The sequence below is a fragment of the Protopterus annectens genome, chromosome 12.part0 (assembly GCF_019279795.1).
Source record: "Protopterus annectens isolate FY-2018-M chromosome 12.part0, PAN1.0, whole genome shotgun sequence".
NCBI classification, from domain to species: Eukaryota; Metazoa; Chordata; order Ceratodontiformes; family Protopteridae; genus Protopterus; species Protopterus annectens.
In genome coordinates, this window is record NC_056746.1 from 361,451,351 (window position 1) to 361,464,337 (window position 12,987).

General features: G+C 38.6%; 1 protein-coding gene across 3 annotated transcripts in view; it reads right to left on the reverse strand.

Moving 5' to 3' along the window:
* Positions 1-7,895: 7,895 nt before the first annotated feature.
* Positions 7,896-12,987, reverse strand: part of MPG (N-methylpurine DNA glycosylase) — a 712,437-nt gene continuing 707,345 nt past the window's right edge. For all 3 annotated transcript variants that reach the window (XM_044089444.1, XM_044089446.1, XM_044089445.1), the window contains one exon: positions 7,896-8,658. In XM_044089444.1, the coding sequence (XP_043945379.1) occupies positions 8,282-8,658 (377 nt within the window). In that variant the 3' untranslated portion in view covers positions 7,896-8,281. The remainder of the gene's footprint in view (positions 8,659-12,987) is intronic.

Here is a 12,987-nt window from a genome sequence, read left to right on the forward strand (position 1 = left end):
ACTGGATTAGATTGCTGAGATCCAACAATGGTCTTAGGTCCCAGTCTTTTTTGGCATTAAAAATAATTTTGAGTAGGTTCTGGATCCTTGTTGGTCTGGTGGGACTGGTTAGATGACTCTTTTGTCTAGAAAATATTGTATTTCTGTAGATGCAGCTTTCCTTTGACTGAGTGGAACGTTGTGAATTCTTTTGTTCCAGTTTGTGGGAAAATTTTTATGTAATAACCTCTTGATATAACATTCTAATACTCTTCACCCAAGAATTTTGGTCATGGCTATCCAGACAGGGAATCCCTTGACTGCCTTTAGAGTGCAGCAGTCAGGTAACTCTTCAGGGATGCTGATAGGGCTTCTCTGAGAAAGTAGCTCTGCAGTCCTGGTGTCGCAGGCCAACTCTGCCCCAAGGGCGGTGTCTCCCATTAGAATTCCCTCCTCTGCCACAAGGGTATCTTTCTCCATATGAGTCTTAGGAAGTACCTTGTGACTTTCTGAACCACAATTCTCTGCCACCTCTCCGGTTACTGAAAAAGCCCTATGAAGGGTAGAAAAGTGAATGCCCATGGCAGAAAGGGTCTTTTCAATTTGCTCGCTCATGGAGAGGTCTCTTTCACCTATGGTCAAATAAGGTGGATCCATCAAACAGGCACTGATGAACAAAAACTTGAAGGGCTCCGCAAAGTTGCAGAGGTGCATCTAGTCATGCCTTCTAATGGTTAAGCCTGAACCTGCTGCTCTAGCAGTTCTCTCTGAGGTCTGACAGATCAATCTCATGGAAGCACAGAGTAAAGACTAGGGGGTTGCCAGTTGCAAAGAAATTGTTTTCTTATCCTCTTCAGACATAGACCCAGAGAACAGTTTTCTTATCCTCTTCAGACATGGACCCAGAGAACTGTTTTCTTATCCTCTTCAGACATGGACCCAGAGAAGGTATTAGAAAAATGCTTGATCAATTCCCTCTGAAATCTCATAACACATACCAAATAATTCGGAGACTTGAGTGCAAAGACAGCTAATATGTAAACATGCTTCCTGAATCTGTCCAAAGCCCTAGAATCCCTATTAGAAGGATGGACAGTAGAGCTCTGTTCTGCTAGCTCTTTCTTAGTGGCTGCCGCAACCAACATGATATCCACGAGGACTCATCTTCCAATAAGCCCTATCTTTTGGTGTAGAACGTCTGGGGATGGATCCTTCCAAGCCCGGCGGGAGATGAGGTCTACCATCTCATCTGCTGGGGGGACTACCAAAGTTGTAATTGAGCCAGGTCCAAAAGCCTCAAGGAATACTGACTCCTCAGGGGGGGGGGGTTCAGAAGACCAACTTCCTTTCTGTTTCAAAAGCTTGAACATCTCTCTGAATGAAACATCCTCAAGGGGGATCTGGGGGACCATTCCCCTTCATCAGTCAGTGTCTTTGGTTAATGACTCTTGTGGAGAGTTTAGGTGTCTCCAATTACATGTAGATTTCTGAGGGGTCTCTTCAGTGGTAAGTTCCGGACAGAACTCTGAAGTGCCAGCAGTGTCCTGTATGAGGACAGTCTTGACATTTGACAGCACTGGCTCTCTCAATGAGACAGGATGAAAAGACTCAGATTCCACAGTACACAGTTGAGTGTAGGGTGGACCCAAGGGAGGTAAGGATGTCTTTTCCATCGAAGCTAAGAAAGTTCTCTTCACTACCTCAAAAGCTGAAGCAATGGGGGACCTCAGACTCACCCCCACTGAATCTGAAGAAGCTTGTGAGGGCCAAAACCTGATCCCCCAAGCTCCATCCTTGAAGTAGAGGTCAGAGCTAAGCTGTCCAGTGCTTAAGCTCCAAGAGGATGAGACAGCTCTAACAGCTTTGGAGTCTATCCGAGCCCTCCCAGATCCATAGTAGACACTATGGCCCAGAGATCCTACTGGATTCAACAAGGTTGGACCCATCTGATTCAGAGACAATGTCAGAGTCGAAGAAAGGTATGTCTTTGTATCTGACAAAGACATAATCTGAAGTCTCAGGTCCGAAACCTCCAAAACCACTGGACAGATCGCAGTAGGAGTTAAAGTTTGAGGTTGTGTGGTAGAAAGGCTCAAGGGTTTGATGGGAGATGGAGCTGGTAATACACCCAAATGAATCTGAATTCCGAAAAATTCTCTCACCATCCTATCCACATCCGCTTCTGACAGACTCCTGGATGACCTGAGGAAAGATGAGGCTGATGGTAGACAGGAAGTTCTTCGAAGTGTGTCCTGAAAGATGGGAGAGTGAAGCCTTGAAGAGACTAGCTCCAGTGAAAATCTACGTGACTCAGACCTGGACTTAGTTGGATCCAAATGAGAGGATGGATCCAAAGGTTTAGCTTTTGTGAGAGTTGAGCCCTTGGAGGTGGACAGATCCAACATCTTAGCAAATTTTTCAGGTGGAGCCAATCCCAAAGAAGTTGAGGAAGGAGAATGTTCAGATGAGTGCTTTCTCAAATCTTTTTTTTTTTCCTACTGCTTCTCCTGAAGATTTCTTGGATGAAGAAGGAGCTCCAGAGGCAGATAAAGAAGACACTAAAGACCTCTGAGGATTAACTTATTCTTTCTCTTGATGAAAGCCCTGTTATTAAAACTAGAACAAATATCACAATTAACATTAAAATGGCCTGGGCCCAGGCAACAGACACATTGAGAATGACTGTCAGAGTTCGAAATCTTGTGTCCACAAGCGGAACACTTTTTAAAACAAGCAGGTTTTTCTGACATAGAAGAAATAGGAAAGACAATTTAAGGAAAAATAACAATGGTAAGTATTAATACCTAATTATATGTAAAGGAAACAAAATATCAACAATGGTTCCACAGTTGCAGTCACAACAAACACAAGGACTTAACGCCCAAACGCCAACTCCAACAAGAAAAAACAGAACATTAAATATAAATATATTATATAGGGGAGGAATAGAACTATATTATCCTATGGAAAAGGAGAAATACAGAAAACTGTACAGAAAATTTGCAAAAATACTTATCTAAATTAACCTGCACAAGCTAATGGTGACCACGTCTTACCACTGAAGATGCAAATGAAATCTGTGGTACCTCAGGAGTACAGGGGGGATTACTGATAAGGTGAACAGCTCAAGCTACTGAGCCTAAAGTCTATCAAGTGGCTGAGGTCAGATCTGAGACCCATCAGTTGAGGAATGGATGAAAAAGGCAGGTCATGATGCTATAATATACTACACTGCTACTTATCATTACTGCACATGCCTACAGTGATTGACTGCAGTCATACTTTAAAAGTATCGATATTGTTGTCTGTTTACCCATTTGTAGAATACTAAGCCTGTGGATACAGGTCGGACAAATCACATAAGTGCAAAATCACTGGGTTTGAGCAGGCCTAGACTGATTGTCTCCCATAAAGATGTCACTTTACCGAGACATCTAATTTCTGACCCACTACCATATTATCCCCCTCACAAAAATACTGGAAAAAGGTGTCCATAGACAACTAATCCAGCATCTCTTAACTACAAACCATTACTCATCAAGGTTTTAGACCTGCCCATAGCCCAACAGCTGCCCTCCTAACTTTTACAGATAACGTAAATAAAGCCAGTGATAAAGGTAAATATGTATCTTTCTTATTCCTATACTTACCTAAAGCTTTTGACAGTGTGTCTCATAAAAAACTCCAATTACAATTGCTCACAATGGGTATCTCACAACATACTCTTCAATGGTTTAATAATTATTTGTCAGATCACTACCAGGCAGTTGAAAGGAATTCTACATTTCTCTCTAAATACACATCAATACAAGTGTCCTACAAAGCTTTATCCATGGTCCTCTTCTATTTAGTATGTTTATAAACAATGTTCACACCTCTATGCAACAAGCATCCCTTGTACAGTATGCAGTCGATAATCCGCCTCTCGGACAACATAGAAAACTTAGAAAGGATTATACAACTTGCCTTTAACTCTTTTGAAAACTGGCTTTGTGACAACTAACTCCTTTCTAATCCAAAGAAAACTAAACAACTTTTATTTTTCCCTAAATCATTTATATATGAGAAACATAACTTCAAAATCACATCTCTAAACCAGTTTCCGATTGAAGTAGTACATATACAAAACTGCTGGGGGTTACAATATATAACAATCTCAGATATGACCACCATATTGAGAACAACTAAACGAAAACTCACTAAAATTAGGAATGCTATACAGAGCCAAAAACATCCTCACTGCATCCACCAGATCCACTACAAAACTACTTCCCTTTCTATTATATGGTTCTCCCATTTTGACTAACCTTCAGGCCATAATAAAGTCTAACAAGATAGCTAGATTTGCAGCTAATACAAGTCACATTACTGTTCTGCTCTAAAAACTCTAAATTGGCTTGAATTATCCCACCACCTAAATTATACCCAACTTATCTTAACACATAAAATTATATATATAATCTCACTTCCTGCCGAGCTATTAGTTTAAATGTCCCAAATTGTCACATTTGATCTTCTGAAAAATCTACTTGAAATCTATAAGCCTTACAAAAACTGCAGTCAAAATCTGTACTCACACTATATAACAAAAGTCAAACACAATCCCTGCACCAGACAGGGCAATACATAACATTTATTTATTTAAACTGCATCTAAAAACACACACACACACATATATATATATATATATATATATATATATATATATATATATATATATATATATATATGTATGTATACACACACACTGTATCTCACCTTTTCATTGTTTCTGTTGCTCTTATTTAATTGTTTTCCTCTTTATCTCTCCTGTCCCATACCTACTCACTTATCACCAATAACAAATACTCATTTCTCACTCTACCATCCCTTCCATTCCTCCTCCTTATCCACTATTTGAATGTTATACTCTGACATATGCTTTATGAGTAATAACTCACTCACTTATACCATATTTCACTGCTATGTGACATTGTATTTATCTTGTTTTACTCATAGTATATGTGTATTATTCTACATAATATGTGTATTAATAATTGTATTAATCTGTGTATTTACAGTATAAGGTAATATGATTTCAGTTTTCACCTATGTATACGTATCTTCTGCTCTTATGTTTTGGGAGCTCTTCTCCCCGGGCTTCCTCTTATAACAGATAAAATTATCCAGTTGGACTTTCCTTGTAAACAAATGTCAATAAATAAATGAATAAATACATTTGCATGGCAAAAATCCATCCTAGAAAATATAGATTTGTAACTGCAAAAGCTTGATATTTCATATAACATTTTTAAGGGCAAATAAGTAAACAATCCATATAGGTTCATACTAGGCTATCTGCCCTAGGGCATTTATAAGCCTAGCCAGAGTGTGTGTGGCTTTCGCCACCCCTTGGAATGAGAATACTATGCCCATTTAGGGTTTAGTTTACTGTGCCTCTGTCTAGTAGTGATGCTGGAGTATGGACTTATGAGAAGACAGCGTGACACAAAGAAATACAACAAGCAGGATTGGATATTTCTAAAATACAAATGTTAATCACTAAAACAAAGAATGCACAGATTGTACAAAGAAGAATAAAATAAGTTCTAGTTAAAATTTACTAACACCACCTCCAATAAAAAAGTAACTGCATTTTAAAAGTGGTCACCTCTCTGGCAGCAGGTAATTCTTGCTTTAAGTAACTTGTGATGCCATGAAGAATGCTAAAAAAGAAACAATCTACATACATCAGCCCACAAAGACCATTTACTAACGAATGCTCTAGACATCACATCGAGCACTACCATGTAATCCATTTTCTAATAAAGTAAAGGGAGAATAACTTCAAATACAACAGCAATAATTTCAGGTAACAGGAACTGCCACAAGCAGGCATATAGTCAATCATTCATTTTAATTTTGTTAAGCAGATAAAGCATGTGAAAATACAAAAAGAAGCTGCTGAAAATCACTGCCTCATCCAGTGTTCATGAGTGTGCAGCTGTCCCATAAGAAATGCCCTTCCTTCCTTCCTGTGTTTCATCTTAGGCTCTTTTAAACCCTTGAGTAAAGCTACACTTCAGTATGATCTATGGCATATTGTTCCAGAAGTCTACCACCCCTCACCCTTTCCACAAATATACATTACTTTCTGAGTTGCACCTCTCTTTCAGTGAACCCCCCTTGCGTCCTCACAATCCATATGTCAAAATTTCAGCTCTCCATACAAATTGTGTGCCTGGCAGAAATGTAATGCAGGAATCAACACTTTAAAGTGGAATCACTGGAGTTTGCATACTTAGATTTAGGCAGTACTGCTTTGTAGAATTCATTTTCCAAGTAACAGTGATACTAGCGTTAGGATTTTAAGTAGCTGGGCTGCACAAGGCTGACACCCCCCCCCCAAAAAAATACTACAGTTTTGCAGATAGTTTTAGGGATCAATAATAAATGGAATAACCACAGTTCTGTGACTGTAGTCTTTACTCTTACTACTACATCACATTTGACTCATAAATGCCCTAAAAGCTCTAATGAAACATCACCTTCCTTCTTTTCTCTGAGATGTATAACGTCTTTCTTCGTGCCTCACTTATTTGCCATTTCAGTGGCCATCTTTTTTCTTCTTTCTGTTCCCTCACCCCCCTAAAATGATGTCCTGTATAGACTATTTCAGGTTACAAGCTCATACAATACAAATATGAAAACAGCCTGTCTGAAACCATCCTTACATTACAAAACTGAACATCCTCCTGGCCTGCACTGCTCCTTCATAAGGTTCTGCAGATTTAAATCTAGCGTGACTATCACGCCTTGATATTTCTTCCTCCCCTTTCCCTTGGACAAGTCCCATAACACGCACCTTCTTCTTGCACCCTGTTAATCTTCCCCAGACATGACCTTTATACTAATTTCTATTCTTTTCCATAGTTCACACCAATCCTGCCACTTAAATGCCTATCATGCTAGCTTTTCCACAGCCCAGAGAAACACGGAGCCCTGATACCTTCCATCAACATAACACCAGTTTTGCTGTTCTTACCAGATAACTTGATCTTGTCTTATATATTAGTTTTTGTTATACTGACAAAAAAGTTTAACCGCTACAAATATTAATTTCGGCAATGACCCAGGGCACTTAGTTCACCGAGCTTATGGTAATGTAAGCAGAGGTAGAGAAAGAGCACGTCAGGAGAAAGATTCTGTATCGTATTCACAGATCACTGTGTATAAACCAGCAGGCTGTACTAACATCCCCTCAAGAAGGACAGAGAGACATGCAGGCAATGACCCCTCATCTTCAGTTAATCAAAAACAGTGTTTCTTCTGATCAAGAGTGAATAATCACTACTACTGTGAACAAAAACATGTAACTACAGAAATGCACTGGTGACAGCAATCTACACTTAAACTCTGCATGCTTTGACATTATGAAAAAGAAGCATATGAAAGATGTCATGGCCACAAAATTAATTTAGGAATGCCGCTTACTTAAGAGTATTTGGAAATATTACCCAAGATAGTCAACCATAGTAATGAAATGGGATGCCACACTGCATCCAAGATATCACAAACACTCTGGTCTAACCTTTCCTTGGGAAAAGAGATGAAAAGAGCTGTCCCACTGTTTTACATTTCCTATGCGCACTTGCTATTTTCATTTATTACTTCACTCAGACAATGACGACTTAAAAAGTCAGGAACAGACTATGCTGTAATTCTTATTCACTCATATGAAAGATAGCCAGAGTGAATGATGACACCACCAGTTTCCAGTGTCAAAGACTTCATTTTGAATATTTTTCAACTGGCAGCTGTCCTTTCAAACAATGCATACAGAAATGCCAGAATATACTTAACAAAAATAAGACAGAAAAAAAGGGGTGTTTGTATTAAATTAAAAAAATGTTACCATTAAACCAATAACCGATTAAAATACATTCAGATGTGCACTAAGCATTTAAAGCCATTTTTCTACAGTTTTCATGTTGACTGTTAAGTACTCACTAGCAGCTTAGTCAGAAACTAAATCAAGCAAGGCTAAATGCAGGCAACAGACGTTTAATTCATTTAAGGACACTAAAAACTGATGTGTAACTTGTTCAGAACACAAAAACTTACAACTGGACTTAGCATGTGACAACAGATAAACTTTATCTAAAAACTGTGTTACAACTGCCCTTAATTGATAGCACACCTTTGGCAGCACCATATTAAAACATAAGAATATAAAAGTATGTAAGCACGTCTCTATCTTGTCCTCCATTTTTTAACCTTTACATTAAATCTCCACCACTGAAGTACTAGGATGAATGTGAACTCAGCTGCCTGCATTCATCTTTGCCTCTGCCACTTTATCTACCACACTAACACACTTGTTCCCTTGAATATAAAATCTTAACGGCTTCTTGGCCCATTCTTCTCCATAATTCACACCAATCCTGGCTGACGAAACAGTTGTATCAGAGACTGCCTCTGGCCCATGTTCCATCCAAGCATCTGGGTCACTGGCCAGGTCTCGTTTGTCAAACCTCTTGTTAATATCAAGAGCTTGGCAGAGCTTGGAAGGTCCATTACATAATTCATGTTCCTTAAGAGCTTTTCCATTCTCCTTTCTTCTCAAGTCACGCAGTTCTCTCATTCTGTCCTGCCCTTGTTCTGGCTCCAAAGCCCTCAGAAGGACTGCTGCACCTTCTCCTGGAAAAAAGAAAGTACAAAATAATGTCCGAGATGCCTTAAGAACGAACACAATTGTACAAGAACAGCACCCATCCAAGCTTGGAAAATGAATGCCTCTTATTCACACTGACTGCTATTCATACACTTGTAAAGTAGCCCTCTGGCACTGACATGAATACAGTATTGCTTCCAAGCTTATTAGCAACCTGTGAGCTGACACAAATGTATTAGTCGGTGAAAAACAGAAGAAAATGCAAACAGTTTTAGGAATTTAAAGTTAAACATCAGACAAATACATTCAGTTTCACTGGTTACTCTATATAATTACTTTTATAAACTTCAGGAAATTTATCATAGGTTTAGTGGCAGCAATTGTTAAATAAAATACATACTTCACCAAAATGTATTTATGACTTCTTTTGTGCTGGACATGATGTTAATGTGTTTTGAATGTCTTTTGCCTATGCATTTTAGAACTTTAATACATTCAGTAGTGACCTAAGCAACATGTCTAACTAAATCACAACACACTGAATTTTTGCTACCCCTACCTGCACCTGATCATCGCATCCACCTCATGGTCACTCCACCGACATCTTTGTTTCCTGCAGAGTGACAGCCCAATGGCCCATTTTCCCCTCCTGTTAAGACTCAAGTGCTGGGATTGGTGCAATAATTCATGGAGAGGTTGGGGAATTACTCCCCACTTATGTCAACTGGCATGTTTGGGACTAGGTGTGCAATGGCCATTATGAAGGCCTGTCATAGTTAGGATCTCTACACCACTGAATCCACTTCAGTTTTACTTTTTTACTGAGTCATTTCTTTTTTTTTTTTTTTTTTTACAAGGTAAGTAAACTAGGCCATTTCTGGATGCAAAGAAAGGACATCAACAAAACAGAGAACAGAGGCAATAAATGTGAGAATAATGACAGGATATCACACTGCAAGGCAGTGAAGATAGCTATGACATGCAGTAGAAAATGACAATCACCTATAGCTACCATAAAACTAGTAGCAATGTATGCATCTTTGTAAACCGTGAAGTATACTCTTAGAGACCACAAATGCAAAATGATATTATATCTTTTAGCTTTAATCACTGATGAATGCAGCAGTACATAAAAATATAACTAGGAGCCAAAGAACTTCAAAGAAAAAGAAAGGTATTTTGGATTCTGAGGAAACTATAATGTTAGTATGCAAAGGGTGGAAAAAAGGAAACAAGAAGTGGTAAACATGAAAACTATGACAACCAGAAGAACTTTGTCACCAGTGTATTTTTTACTCATAATATTTTATTATTTTTTTTTTAATAAAAGAATTACAGGAAGCATTAAACTTGTAAATACATTATGCTATTTCAATATAACAGTACAAATAGTTTTGATGTATAGATCAAACAAAATTGGACTGTGAAAGGAGACTGCCTTAACAAAGTAAGTTGTTGAAGTAAAATTAAGTTAAAAAAGGCTCCAGACAGTCTACATATAAAGTAGTATAACTACCAAAGTTTATATGTGTAGCTCATATGAAGTGCGGATAAAGGTAAAGTACTCCAGTTAAAATTGCATTATACAATGACTGGCCATTAACATTCTAAAACGAGCATGCTGATTGACCAGCCCAACCAGCGTGCCCGTTGTAAATCCAATATACCAACGGAAAAAGGTCTGGTCGCCCGTACTTTTTTCCGTTGGTATATTCTTAACATTTTTTTTAACAAAAATAAAAATAAAATTTGTAGTCTGGACTCTGGGCATACGAGAGAGACACCATGCAGAAAATACAAGGGAAATCAGGTATGTTGTTTAAAACTAAAGACACGCACCTGATTTACCTTGTATTTTCTCCATTCTGTCTCTCTCCTACCCTAAACTTCCCAAACTTTTTTTTTTTTTTTTTTAATTAAAAAAAAAAGAAAACGAAAGGAAAAGTGGAGCAAAGGAGGTCTTCTTTTCTCTGTTGCTTACTTTCCAAGGGACTGATGTACTGGACATGCATGGGAATGGAAGTCCCATATGCATGCACAGCACATCAACACAAGGAAGCAGTATACTACCAGACGCAGAAGAACAGTAATGCGCCATTGTACAAAGACATTATTTAAGAAAATTAAGTCTTTTTTTTCTTAAATAATGTCATTGTATAATAGCAATAACCGACTCCGTGGTTGTGGTATATTGAAATTAACCCATGGTTGGCTTTATTTAATCACTCGGGCTTCATCCTCGTGATTAAACCATGCCAACCGTGGGTAAATCTTTAATTTACCATACCATGTCGTTGGTTATTGCTACATTAAGGGATCTGGTACCTGGGTCAATGCACTTGTTTTGTAACTCTTTTCATCCTTGCTAAAATGACATATTAAGTAGGTGCTGATATAACAGGACAGTGCAGGTTTTGGGGTATTTAACTACAGATGATAGGCACTACACTGTACTGTTTAATACAAGCACATGATAAAAAAAGATAAATATATTGACGCTAAACTGTGGAATAAGTTTACCTGTTTTACAAAAACAGTGAAAATGGATAGTGGCTGTGGTAGTGGGGCAACCTGACTGACACAAGGTTAGTCCTCAGCACTGGTAGGTAAGCAATCTAATTTTCCCATAAGCTCTAAAACCTGTTTAAAACATCAACAAGCAAGCAGCAGAATCAGGGACAGTCTCAGGAGAAAAGACTCAGAGTAATTGCGCCAAAGTTAAGAAAGCAATATCTTAGACTATACCAAGCCAGCTAAGCTAAAACATCAACATTTCTAATTTAAGCTCCAGTGTCAGATGACAACAATGCACTATTCACTAGCAATTTAAGCACCAGTGCCAGATGACAACAATGCACTATTCACTAGCAATTTATTACATATAAAGAATATCAGTAATGTTAATTCATCTGTGGGAGGGCAGCAGGATGTTAAACTGAACCACTGGAAGGAAGTGAAAGATTAGGTTAGACACAGGCACCAATCAGCCCCAAGATACATGTTAGGTCATTTGCCACCAGTAATGTTTTGCTGACTTGCATGTATGCATGAGCAACACTTACCATCAGACAGTGTTTGCGTATGGGAACCTTTGAACATTAGGCCTTTGATAATCCTACCCTAAACATATGAGTCTTCAGCTGCAGGTTTAGTTGAGGGTTCATCTCAGTTAACAGATGTGTAACACATTATACATCAGCTTACTGGGAGTGACAGGATCTGGGATACTGCAACTGCCCAAACTTAAAAAAAAAGACAACGGACCTACTGACTGCAGTACATGCCTTTTGAAGAAAGATAAACTCACATCAGTCAAAATGCCAGTTTTATTACTGGTTACGACTGCCAATAAAACTATGTAGAGCTAAAAGAAGTGGAACACTAACATTAAAAAATCCTGACAATCTTGTGTCTGTTTCTGAAATTGTTTCCTCAACAAGGCCCCTATGAGTTCAGTGACTAGTACTTGCAGTTAACACCACCCTTATTAGATGAGACTTTCCCAGGTTCACCTAATACTGGCTGTGGGTTATTTGATCAGGTTCTAATTTCCCAATTAAAGTTTCTTGAAGTTACTTGCTCAAAGGCACAGTGGTGCAGCGGTTGCGTTGTCACCTCACAGTAACAGGTTCTCTGGTACGATTCTCGGCTTGGATGCCTTCTGCGCGGAGTCTGCATGTCCTCCCTGTGTTCGTGTGGGTTACTTCTGGGTGCTCCAGTTTCCTAACCCATTACAAAGACATGCATCTGGAGCGTTTCTCCCCGGGCCTTTGCTAAAAATTGGCTTTGTTCCAAGTCGGATTTTCCCAGTAAACAAATATTAAATAAAATAAGTAAATAAAGATGTTCCAGTTTAACACAGACTGTATAGTATCCTTATTTATGTCAGACTCCTGTGCATTGTCCTGAAGAGTTTCTCCTTTCTCCTCAATTGTGTTACTGTGGAGTTGAAATGTGTGTGTAAATTTCCTCATGTGTGGACTGTGGTAAGGTGGACATGCCCAGTTGCAAAACTGATATTTCTGAGTACCCCAGCAGTTTTATTCTGCATCAGCTACACTTAAGAAAATGGTTTTAGGCTGTTTGTGTTTTGAATTATAATAGAGAAAACAATGTTCCACTGGTCTGTGGTGTTACACATGATGTGACTGCAAAGCTGACCATATGCCATTCTGTCATGACTGTACAGAGAATCCCGAATCAATCTGCAGTAAATGTCTCCTCTAATTTCTAGACAGTGTCCTCGATTTCAACAACAGCTATTTTCATTTTTTTTGGATCTTCAGAAAGTATAAAATTTGAACACTATCCAGGTACACAGAATTAATTTATTCAAGGTACTGTTTCTTAAATGG